Consider the following 13,579-nt stretch of genomic DNA (forward strand, 5'->3'; position numbering starts at 1 on the left):
TTGACGCTCATTCTAAATACCGGTTTCAAAATAACGGTTGCGCAAACCTATCACAATACTCACAATGTTGTACAAGTCCGTGACCAAGCACACGTGTTCATTGTGTAAACATATACAAATTGCATAATGGACATCGATATTTCGAAAACGGATATATATTTGTTACGTCCGCACACTATTAAACTGTGTATATTTCTTAATAAATTGCAGGCACCTTTAATTTGCATACGTAAGGCGGTGGTCACAGCCCGTGTTCGAATTTCATGTAAACAAACAATGTATTTCCCATATCGAACAGGACGCGACGCGACGACCACCACCCGCCATGAAATACAACACTGCTACGTGTTTCCAAAAAAAACCTATTATTTTCATATCGTATCCAAACATGTAATGAATATTCAAATGAACGGGAATTTAAACGTACAATCATACAATGACTATCACTGTCGTTTAGCCACTGGCGCTAAAATGCAGACAACTCCGATTCATTATTGAAAGCACTATGTATAGAAAAAACTACCGCGTTATATATGACATTGTATTTCCATGTGAATCCACAAAGGCACGTGATGCATATGTTTTCTCGAGTGTTTTAGTTTGATTATAATAATTCACCACAACGAAGAGGAATACTGTTTCCCTCCTCGAATGAATAACCAGTTAATTATTTTGCAACTGGAGTTAGAACATAAATACAGCCCCGATAAATTCAGGGGTTGGTCGTTATGTGGTGGTATTGAATGAATATTTAACTGTCCGCTATAGTGTGTCGAAGAAGATTTACATTACTATTACGTAAATTATGCAGACTTCGAAACGATTATCGAACACGTCACTATCGTTCCGTCTACCCAGCGGTAATGTATGCTGACAAATTAGGATACGAGGTAGTAATATAACCAATAATGTTCTTCGAAGGAGGAGGGTTAAACTGCCCATATTATATGCATCACGAAGCACAGTATGAATTATTTAATGAAGGCGAAAATGATAAGAAGCTCCGGTCCTATTTGTCAGATGTGATAATTTATTTAGTAAAACGTATGTTTTATTCAGTCGGGAGTGTTGTCGCGCGTATAAAGCCCCTTGATACTCGGATTACTGCGCAGATAAGCGTGCGTATTGAAGGAACGAACCAGTCGTCAATAGGTGAGTGATACTATTTGCAAGTATATATGTGATTGTTTCGAATTGCCTGCGGAGACATGCAATCCAAGTATCTTGGAATGTTATCCATGATCATAAAAATGCTATCATTGCTTTGAAATGCGATTGCTCGATTATTTTTCTTTGTTTAAGTAGTAATATGGGATCGGTAAAACTTCGTATGTACGCCATGCTTGAATTCGCGTTGTTACGTTTATCTCACCGGCAATAACACAGCTAAAACTTGTAATTGATTGAGTTTTTTTTAAATTTAATGCAGATATCCAGACATTATACTCATTTTTTTATTACTTGCTAATACAAAATTTAACTACAATTACAAATTTAAATTTGAATTATTTATACATTTAGAAATGAAATGATATCAATTGCACCAGTTCGAAGAGTCAATTTTAAAGTTTTAATATACCTTGATAAAAATAGTACTATTCTTGTACATATATATTGTGTGTCAGCGATGATTATGTCGTAAAACCTTTAATTTCCAATAATTCAATGACAACAGGTTATTTAAAATAACCGGGCAACATTTAAGAGATTGGTCGATCGTGGTTAAGGATTAGCAAAAACATTCAGTATAGGCGATGTGACTATTTTTTAAAACTTTCTAAAAAGGAAATATTTTGAAATAAAAAGTATTGATCAAAGTATTTTTAATTTTCTTTGATTTTTATTTCCCATTTAATATTCCCATAACTGCATGTGCTGTGAATTTACTTATGGTTCTCGAAGGATGAAGAAAAATTACACAATACATTATTTCCTTTGGAGCAGTGTTTTCTTCATCTTCATATTCTAACTATGATATCATCAGTAGATCATGGCGACAGATGTCTCCGATAATTGGCACGATCATATTAATATTATATATTGCTACCTTTATTTTTTTATTAGTTCATATCCCTATATATTCTAAATCGATGGTCGAACATATTAATAGTGACTACGTTTTTGTTACCCAGTTCCTAACAATGAATTACTACTCTGCAATAGTATATGTTAGCGTCTCTCTGAACATGCGAGTCTTAAACACAAAACTGCCTTACATCATGAGCATTTCAGGTAATCACCTTAGATGCTTGTAGATTAGCGAGGATCGCGTACTTTCTTCCATACTTTTCCCCAATTCTCGTTATTTCAGGGCACTGGAGCAAGTTGAACAATACATAACCGCATTTATGAACATACATGTAATGGAACCATGCTGTAATTGTTTCATAAAGCGTGTTACATTATGAGACAGTTGAACCAGTCTGCCATAATATTAAATAATTAACTCTTTAACTAAAGGCCAGCTTTGATGCCACTCTGGATTATTAAAAATCCAGTCTTATTTACCTCCCGTAATTATCATTGTTTATACTCCCTAAAATAAACGATGGCATTTTTTGCTGATTTGTAACATGTACAAGTACAACAACAACGCCGTACATTAGTGACCCACGACACCGATCTTGCGACTTTACTACTTCAGTTGCGTAAATACCATGCGTGTTAAAGAAAGGTTGATCGATGTTTGTACGTTTCTGATTTGTTTTTTTAAACATGCCGCTCAGGCTGATGTTTTACTTTACTAGATTCGAAGCAACACAGTTTATTCTGTATGGTAGGCACTAAGGTGTGTGAAATATTGGAAACGTAATTGTAGTTAGCGCACATGATGAAAATGATCCACAATATAAGTTATATCATATTGGTATTCGTTTATCATTGTATGTAACACAGCCAGAGACGAGTATTGCACGTGTTAAAATAGGGTAAACTGGCCCAGCAAATGCTTTCTGTCGTAGATTGTACAAACTCATTTATTGCGCAAAGTTCTTATTGCGATACATCATGTGCAATTACCTATACAATTATCTACTATTTAAGTCTAACAACATGCCATTTGGGGAAGGTAATATGAGATAACCACTGATTAATTTTTGTTTATGCCCGACCTGATCTTTCAATCGCTGTCTTCTCATCAACTATATGGTGCATAATGATAACACGCCCACGCGATACACCTACTTTACGAGTTTTAAAGCTATTTTGAGCGATCGGAGAAGAGGTTATTTGGCACTTTGATTTTGTTTAAGCACCCTTCGCTTCCACAAATCGACATGTCATTGCATTGTGGTTGGTAATGTGATCTAGCCATGCGTGTTTCGTGGAGTACCGCTGTTATTGAAACTATAAGATCTTTAAATGACGCCATATTAATATTGCGTAGAAAATTCAATGTCGTGACGTCACAAAATGATTACATGTTATTTGTAAAAACCTAAATTCGTTGTAAAAGTATATTTCATGGCAAAAATTGCGTCGATACATTCTGTGGACAGAAAATCGCATTAGCACAAGCAAACAGATTGTCAATGTTTAAAATATTCAGATAGCGTTTCAAATGTATATGAACTCAAACATACGATTTAACGTCTGGTCATAATTGAACATACTGGAGAAGTAAGTTGCGTTTCAATTTAGAACACAATATCTCACTACTTGCTTCACTATCCCACCCTAGTGAAACAGAACTCGTGTATTTGTGATACAGAGTAATTACCGCCATTCAGTTCCTTATTTTGTTTATCTCGAAGCTGTCTTGAATAAACCAAGATAAAAACAACACTTTGCAAGATACTAAGATATGTTCCCTATGTTACCAATTGACTTAAATTGTGTTTCTCTGAGGGGTAATGTTTATGATAATTTCAATCAATCAATTTATTGGTATCATACTACAGATTAAATGGATAAATAAACGACTGAACAATAATTCCCAAACTTCAGCACATTATATAAATGATTTATAAGGTGAATTTCTTCAGACATCCTAAATCATGATTGAATGCCGTTAATACATTACCTTGGGTAATCAAGGCAGGCTGCGGTGTCCGCAGAGGGTGTCCGTCACAGCACGTGTGATGTTGCTGAAGTGCGAGCGGAATACGTCCCTACACCTACAAACTAATTTGTCGTCTTGTCCACTGTCCCTAGTGCCTATGCAATACAATCAAAATGTACGCGACAACAAAGTACAGCTATAAAATTGATCACGAGGGATCAGTGCGAATCGTCACAGTAACCTGTACAGTGTTGTTTATATAAGTATCTACAATAAAGAATCCCGTATTACCAACTATGGTATCGCTTTATAAATAAAGGTTGTGAACAAATCGTAGTCACTTTCCTTGAAAGTGATTTATTCATAAGCAGTGCTGTTTGATTTACAATGTATAATTGTGGTTAACTTGCAACACATATTGTCAATTGAAGTGATATACGGCTTTTTACAGTCAGCTTTGATTCTTAATATTCTTAATAGATTCAGATTGTGATTTATTTACACCTAAATAATATTAAACATTCAACTGAAAATACGCAGATAGTTTTAGTGGGGGTTGGGGTCCAGTTGGGTTAATAACCTCATTAATTTTACTCTCCTAACACAGAAACGAGAAAATAAATACTAAAGTTACAACACACAAAAAGAAATATACACATACAATTTATCAGTTTTAGTCATAATTAGGTAAATAATTGACTTAATGTTACGAAATTGAGTTTTATGAATGTTTGGTTTTGAAATACGACAAAGATAAAATGTCAAATGTCGAGCAGTAACGTTTCAGTAGGGAAACTTTGTGAAATTGTTCAAAACCAAGTAACTTTCGTCAGTTTTTTTCAGAGTACACCAAGTCACGTTTTGTATAACTAGTATAACTAAGTCGGCATCGGATGAAATGCACTAATACTAATTAACGATTAATTAACCATATACATATATATGGGTACCGAGCTAGTTTATATAGAAACAATGACTTTGTATTAAGCTATACTTTGTTGACCTTCCATTTGAAATGAAATTTCATCAAAATACTACAATAATTGTTACATATTCAAAAAACTTTTACATGTATGCACTCACATGTACCCGTAAACGTTCGGTAATACAAGCAACGACAAATATTTGAAATACTATTTTGGAAACCGGATAAGTTGTGTGATGACACATAATATAGTACGTATTTTATGTGCCGCGATTTTCGTTCTCCGATAATTCTCCCGAGATATGTGCAATAGTTGTACGATTGCACACAAGCACGACGATAATTACACAGGTAATACACAGGTAAACATACATTTCCTTTAATGTAAATCTATATTACATACATAATTGGCAATATTATAGGGAATTGTTTATTATTATTATTTTTCTTATACGGCTTTTTTCAATAACGTTGGTCGTCGCGGAAATTGTACACACTTACTACTCGAAATTCCCCGCACGACAAGTGCATGACACCGACAAACAAGTCGTAATAAACACTGTCTACTCATGCGACACCACTGGCATTGAAAACTCCTTGATGCGCACTATGCCTCCTAATTACATCCAAGGAACTTATGGGTGATGAGTTTTCTTGTGCGTGCGATGTCCAAAAAACAGAATCGATAACACACGGTAGATGATTGTAACCATAGATCATTAAACACTCGAAAGACCACAATTAGGTTTTCGTGAAAATCTTCTGAGAATCTAAAGTAACCCTTGAATGGGTGAATAACAAATTATCAAATGACAAGAGAAGGGCAATTATCACCTTGTTCTGTGTGGCTTAATAATAAACTATCTGATTGACGAACTGTGTTCATGTTCATCATTTAAAAACTGATTTAGGGGAGATTAACCGGTAGCGCGGGGATGGATGCTCATTTATCAGACCAATTCTCTCGGGAAACGAGGCTTTCTGAAGGTCAAACACGAACAATACATTTACGTTTTCATGAAACAACCATATGCTGTTAACTAATGCACATCTTGCGTGCACTTGAACTGAACAACAAGTCAACACGCATGCCTGATACGGTAAACCAAAAAATAGTCTATAATTTGTCCAATTTATCAACAAACTCTTGTCGACAAAAAGTTGTCAGACCATATGTGTGACACAAAATAGTGGCACGTTGTTAACGAGAATCAGGTTCGATGTTTGTAAATAGAAATGGGATTTTACACCAAAGATAATAACTTAACTTCCTAAGGTCACGTAGCACGTCATACTAGTTCAAAGTAGAAAGTAGTTTCGGTGCGCGTTTGTCAGTTGTGAGTGTTTCAGCGAACGTTTCAGTTTCACAATTAAATCGATTTTTTAAATATTCATAAACAATGCGTTGCAAGCAATGGGAATATGTGCTTCATTGTTATGTAGTGTTTTCTGCAATATGACTCCAGTTACGATCTGTATACGTCATTCCCACGAAGCTCGGTATGTTAATTAAATCGTGAACCTGTTAGTAGTTTCCCGTGGAATATATGAGCGTGGGCAGGGAAGCGTTTTTCAATTCCAGGTGTAACCTCTCACAAGTGAATCGTCCATTATCTTTATCATCCGGAACTGATCTTATTAAAACCATACATTTTCGCACATATCATTATATATTAATAATATATTTCATTCTAAAATTAATCGAGGTGTTTTCATTTTTACAACCCAATTTCCTCGATCAATCATGGTTTCATCTTTATTTTATCTAGGACATGTATATTTCAGTAAATGTGATAAAAGATTATTGTTATTTGAAGATTATACTAATACTTAATATTAATATTTTACTTGTATCTTTTCTTGTGTGTGAAATTGTATTCTCAGTGTGCTTACTAATATACAATACAGTGAAATCTATGTCTGAGTTTTTAGACAAAGCGCGCTGTTTCGGACTATATGACCATATACCTAAGATATATGCTTGCAGACTGAAACAACATTAATATTATAGTTTGTAAAAGTTACTTCAAAAATTGGTTATGGAATAACGTATGGTGCTTGGAAATCAATTTAAAAAAGCCTCCCACTTTTACGAAACTACAATAGTGCGTCTTGCTATATGCAAGATATGCGAGGCTCGCTGTATTCTCTGTTTAATTCCTAGCTAAACATGTTGTATGTCGCTAAAACACATTACTTAATTTTAAACTATGTTACAATAATGCCGTTTTAGAAATAATTGCAAGTGCTAACTGAAAATTTACAATAATTATGTTTTAATTTCAAGTTCTTTTATTAGTATTACTACTTTTTTTATAATTCATGAAGTTTTCAGTGTTTGTGGGTGTACAATACATTGTTGTCATTGGCATATCTTGAACTATCAAACATGTTTATGACATTTTACTTGATAGTGGGTCACCTACACATATACATAACCTTAGTCCCAAGCGTGTTTGATATACAGTCAGCTGCCCAACCTAACACCGCCATAAATCCTGAAATGAAGTGCGTGCATATATTTGATTTCCAGAAGACGTGAATCTAAGATTATTTCAACAAATTTATTGTGAATTTGCGTTTAGTTTATATTTTACTGATGTAAAAAAAATTGCTCTGTTAACACAAGAACCATACTCTTATTAATACTAAATCATAATCTGTTCTTGATTATATTCCTTCCAGATACTCTACTAAAATAAAATACCAACATGAACCGTATAATAGTTGCACTGTTACTTCTTGTTTTGGTTGAACTCACGATGGCAGGAACGTATACTCGAAACAGAAATCGCTCAAGAGGCCGTGCACCTGACAGCAAAAGAACAATGGTTTGTGAACGTATAACTAATCTTTTGTTTGACCAAAGCCAACTTTCATTAGTGTTGTTAGTTTGTCCGATATTGTTGGTGTCCATGAAATTTCAATTTCAAGTTTTAAAATGTTAGAATTAAATTTATATGAAGACGCCTGATACGTCTGCTGAAAGTAGAAAAAGAAAATCATTTATAATAAATATAGCACATAACACATTTTCATTCGTTTTTATAAGTGTGTGTTTGTCGCTTGCCACGAAAATAAAAACATTATTTAAAATTTCGATATATACTGACACTTCGAACGGTTGAGCAATATTACAAAATGTATTTAGGAGACGGTAAATCAACGATTTAGTTGAATGATAAATGTGAGCTCATTGTGTTTCACCCGCCATATACAAATAATAGCGAAAAAAGCGTCTTGTTATCAAATTATGGGTAGCGTGGTAATGAAGTACACAATTTGTTTAGACATGTAATATGTGATTAATTTCAGAAATGCGGAGATGAAGACAATGAAATCGACATGTACGATACCATATGCTGCGATGGGTTTCCCGTGAATGCAGAGAAATGGATTTTACCTGAATGTTGTGGACCAGAAGGTTACGATGCTCTTACTTTCGACTGCATGGACGGCAGAATAAGAGAAAGATTTTAATAAGCGTTCGGGAGATGGATACCTGATGTACATATTGTTTTCAGACAAATGAAAGTTAAATATATAGAGCGAAGTTCCGACATGATCGACGTACAGATTTGAACAATTAGCATTCAGACATTAGAAATCACTAGCTATATCACGCTCAAGCTATTATGAGTACTGGTTATTTACCTAACATTTACAAATAGATTATTATCGTGTTTTTTCTGTGAAGTAGATTATCTCTGCACTTTATCCATTATAGCCTAACTTTTCTGTATTATAAAAACCAATGTTAGAAATGGAAGCTAACGATTATAATAATGTAACGTTACGGAAAATATATGTTGTTTTTTATTTGTGTCAGAATATTTATATTCAAGCCCATACATTTCTGCTACTAGTTTGATTGTTTATTTATTTGCATCATCTTTATCGCACCTCAGATGGACAAGAATAAACGCATATGTTTTTAATTATTAATGAATATTGTATCTGTTATCATTGCTGAGAGTTCGTCAATTCTTTTTATGTGCGGAATATATGACATTCACTCTATAATTTAAACTAGATATCGATCAATATCGCTTAATTTGCGATAGTGAGATCGTTTTCAATTTGTGTAATTTGTTTATCGTCGTCTGAGTTGCGGTTTTCAATTGTCCCAAAACGAACACACACCCTGTCTTTCCCAATTCCCGTTATGTATTTGTGAAGCGTGGCACTTTTCTAAGGTGAGAATGTAGCACAAATTGAACTCATAAAATTGTTCTCTATATTTAGATATTCTAAATAATTTAAGTGGGTTTAAAATTTGACCTTGTCAATTTTAGTAAATAAACGAAAAAATACCGCTTTGATGGTAATTACGCGTCTTTTTAATTGAACAAGCGACGAGTTATATAGTGACTACAGCAGGGATTGTTCTATGCATTTATAACATGTCGAGGTAATGAAACAGTAGATTTAGGGCTGTACTTGTAATTATATTTAAAACATTTATAGCGATGACATTGAAAAAAACTGTCAATTGAGTAATCACTTTTTTTTCTATACAACCATACGACATCACCTAGAGGCATATACGTATATAACGAGAAAGCAGCCAGCCAATATCATGAATGTCCTGTCAAACTACGGGGTGTATGTCGCTTATCGGAAGGAAAGAAAGACAGTAAAGATACGTAATTAATCACCTACAGCGAATAATCTGTTTGCTCGAGCAATATTGTTTTTTTTTCTTCCTTAAACTACGCATTCGAAAGCAATCAAACTACTGCTCACACCATGTGAAATAATTATAATATACATAAAACATCTCTAATGGATTCTAGTCGTGATACTGAAGCGAGTATTGGTGACAGTGACGTTAAGCTGTGCAAACTATTTTTTTCAAAATAGGTGTGACGTTGTAAAAATTATTCATAGATATGCCACTTTATTTGGCCTATCAACACCCCTTCTTAATAATATCGGTCGGTATGTTGCTTTAAATTTCATTATCGACACTCATATTTTATTGAAGAGCACGATTTAATAATGCATCGCAAAAATAGATTTCTGCCCCAAGAGTCGGTTAGGGATGTATAAGGAAGACCGAGGGCTGCCAATGAGTCGTATACGTTGCTCTCATTTTTATGTTAGTAGTTTCCGTGTAAGTGGGCTAAGCATCATTGTAAGATCCGGTACTGTGTCATTCGGAAAGCGTCACCACAGTTGACTTCACCCACATTCACCAATAAGGTAAGACTTCGTTTTGTGAATCACATTGTGTAATATGATATAGGCTGACAGGAAACGTTACGGAAGATCAAATCTTTTTGTATATAAAATATTACCTCAAAGCTCTGTTATTTCTGAATTGATTCTAATTTCAAATAGACATAGTTTCAGTTATCGTTGATAAAATTTCGACTTTTAGCATCGGGGCTACATCTATTTCACCATCTACATTCTCGATAACAGGCGAGATGCACCAATCAACCCTATTATTTGCATTGTGCTTGCTGATATTTGCCGAGCCTTTCTGTTCCGACGCGGAAGTAAGTCGTGGTCGCGGTCGAGGTAGAGGAAGAGGACGGGGACGAGGTATATGGAAAAGAATTATGGTTAGTAGTATGTATAATTTTCTTCAAGTTGTATCTCTAAAATATTGCAAAATATTGAGCATTGATTGATTTGATTATTATCGGTTTAATTGTGTTGTATCATATAAATGTTCAATCTAATGGTAGACATGTCTTACGTAGTGTTACGCATGCATTGGTCGACTTAATTGGATTCTGTTATTTCCAATGTAGGTGTCATAAGAATAATTATATCCGGCAACATATAGCACATGCTTGATTATATAGAACTACAAATACTTTGCATAATGCAGACAGTCTGCGGCGCCAAATGCCAATTACATATAAAGCAATCATACACTCGTGTTTTACATGTGTTATGCCATCTAGTGTAGCTCAATGTAAATAATATTCTTATATGGGCTGCTATCTTAACAATTTTTGGATTCCAATATCTCCGACTACGTAACTACATTCCTTCTCGGTAAAACCACTAGTAATTATAAAATAGAAGGTCAAATTTACTTAAAACGTGACGCTTTTAATTATGTTAAGCATTACTTATTTAAACCAGTGCAAACATAACTTTAAAATGGCCATCGTCGGCGGAATAATATTCGGGAATTGAAATAGTGTTTTTTTTTACGGATTCGTGTACACACAACAACAAATCCATATATTGTGATGTTACAACAAAGCAGATAAACTGACGCTTTATTTAATGCTAATTGAATAAATATTTTACTTCACTTTTCAATTATAATAATACGGCCAGAATAGAGCTCATGACATATTTATGAATATATATACACTAATATTATGAAAGAGTTTAACTGTTTTATTGGTTTTGAAATATGGGAAGAACAAACGACATACTTAGGATGTGTTTTGTATTTATATTTTTGTATGAAATATGGCCTAGTCACATGTAACAAGTACGAGTGTTTCCACTTCGTGAAGTATATACAATCGTAGGTCTGATCTTTTCTTCAACTTGCTATTATCTAGGAATCTGGAAACCAGTTTAATGGAGAGAATTCAGATCTGAACCTTTGCGGTGAAAAGATGATGAGTACAGATGGGTTGATTCTCCCAGCTTGTTGTAACACATTTGTGTACGATGCCTCTCGCTATGAATGTATTGATGGAGAAATTATGAGGACACGAACGGTTTGATATTGGACATTCACGTTATACGCATACGAAATACTGTAGAAGCTCAAAATGATAATCCGAAAACTAAAATTACATGCTCATAACTCAAACTAATAGAAATATAACAATTATAAATCGAATCGGTGGAGAAAAGATATTTGACATTTTCAAACATAAATACTCATACGTGCCTTTGTTTGTAAATTGTACCTGCTGTTTTGTGTTCTTTGAATAATTTCACTTTAGTTATTATACTGTTCAAAATGAATACAACTTTGTAGTTATGTAAAACATACTTTTACAGCTTTCTGTACATAAAAAGTATCACTTGGAGACGATTTCATGCGTTAACACGTCGCGTATTTATGTCACTATACGAGCTACTGCATGGCCAACAATCACTGAAACCGTTATGCCACATTAATTATATTTTGTTTTGTAGTATTTTGAAATATTGTAATAGTCACATTTGTTAAACTGTATATGCATAGGCAAATATAAAGTCAATATTTATTCGGCACGTACGTGACGTCCAATAGTTAAAAATGATCTACCCCAGGTTGTGACATCAGACAACGTGCGTCCAATATTGATACAATGTCAAATTTCAACTTCAGTTTGACGCCACAAAATGTACGTGGTTCCGATGCTGGATAAGTATATCCAATATTGATACAATCTCAAATTGCGACATCACGCTAACGCCGCGAGGCATACGTTGTGTTGATTCGGATAACCGACGTGGTAATCTCAGACGCTGAATTCACGAGACTGACTTTCAGCAATTCTCGCTACAAGACGCCAGTATTTGACATTGTATCGACGTAAATTCAATATATACGTTCTGTACAAAATAAAAAGCATAAAATTCGAGTTGATCCTGAATCAAATTGCATGATTTATTTATTTATTCATTTATTTATTTGTTTGTTTGTTTGTTTGTTTGTTTGTTTGTTTGTTTATTTATTTATTTATTTATTTATTTATTTATTTAGATTACATATGTTACAGCAATATTGCCCATGGATTTTACATATTTGTATATATATTTTCAATTTGAAATGAAATTATTATCCGAGTTACATTATCTTACAGTGGGCAAAATTGGTCATAATTTACGTTGATTTTGTTTTTGTGAAAATTGCATGGCTAATAAATGTATCATTTAGGGAACTTTGGTTAAGATCCACGTGTTGACCGTGCCTGGTTGACACTGGGATAGCGCATTAAATTACCATTTTATATAAAAGTGTGTCACACAGCTATGCCAGAAGTTCCAAACATGAGATGATTTCTGTGGCAAAATGAAGTCAGAAAAAATGTCTGGTACAAACGTTTGTAAAAAAAATACTTGCCAGTAATTTTAACATAATTGCATGTTGCTGATTCAAAATCATAATGCTTGTGTTTTAAAGTGATAATCTTACGTTTTTTGAACTAACAAAAACAACGTTTGCCGAATACTGATGTTCTTCCAACGTTAAAATTCTACGTTGTTTCAACTAACAAATACATTCAAATTTTCACGTATTTTCAGTATTATATGAACAAACAACTTAGCTAAAGATACATATGTATACAGTTACATTTAGATCGAATTACAACCACGTACAGAAAACAACCTAAAACACCGAGAATCCTTTTGCAAACATATGCGTCCGATTGTTTATAATCCCCGGTGTTTCTTTCGGATTTTGTTTAGAAGAATTCCCCCAGGGTGCAACGGTTGGTTCATATAACATATATATATATATATAGTTGATTAGGTGGTTACAATATAATTACCCAAGGGAATGAAAGAGATGTATACATATATATTGTCAGTAGGCAAATATGAACCACAATGAACATTGCATTTGCATGTGTTTTTCCAGCCGACCCCTATTCATCAGGCATTGTTCATATGGCGTCAGCAGATGTCATCAATCGGATTTTTTTCATTTCAATATTATATTTTTGGACCATATTTCA

At 33.9% G+C, this 13,579-nt stretch overlaps 1 protein-coding gene and 1 long non-coding RNA gene across 2 annotated transcripts; both read left to right on the plus strand.

Annotated features, from left to right (window-relative positions):
• Positions 1–1,068: 1,068 nt before the first annotated feature.
• On the plus strand, positions 1,069–8,870 carry LOC100366646 (uncharacterized). Its single transcript, XR_438127.3, has 3 exons — positions 1,069–1,152; positions 7,611–7,756; positions 8,241–8,870. It is a non-coding gene; the product is annotated as an uncharacterized LOC100366646 (long non-coding RNA).
• A 1,443-nt stretch (positions 8,871–10,313) lies between these two features.
• LOC102804156 (uncharacterized) lies at positions 10,314–11,946 on the plus strand. Its single transcript, XM_006813150.3, has 2 exons — positions 10,314–10,495; positions 11,462–11,946. Exons 1-2 carry the CDS (start codon positions 10,358–10,360, stop codon positions 11,627–11,629), a joined length of 306 nt encoding a protein of 101 aa, XP_006813213.1. The 5' UTR covers positions 10,314–10,357; the 3' UTR covers positions 11,630–11,946.
• The last annotated feature ends 1,633 nt before the right edge of the window (positions 11,947–13,579 follow it).

This window comes from Saccoglossus kowalevskii, chromosome 17 (assembly GCF_978046115.1).
Source record: "Saccoglossus kowalevskii chromosome 17, keSacKowa6.1, whole genome shotgun sequence".
Taxonomy (NCBI): domain Eukaryota; kingdom Metazoa; phylum Hemichordata; class Enteropneusta; family Harrimaniidae; genus Saccoglossus; species Saccoglossus kowalevskii.

What these genes read in the sequence shown, in the direction of transcription:
- LOC102804156 (XM_006813150.3), top strand. Translation starts at nt 10,358, where the DNA reads ATGCACCAATCAACCCTATTATTTGCATTGTGCTTGCTGATATTTGCC. An exon ending in GTATATGGAAAAGAATTATG is followed by an intron (nt 10,496 to 11,461) that starts GTTAGTAGTATG and finishes GCTATTATCTAG; the next exon opens with GAATCTGGAAACCAGTTTAA.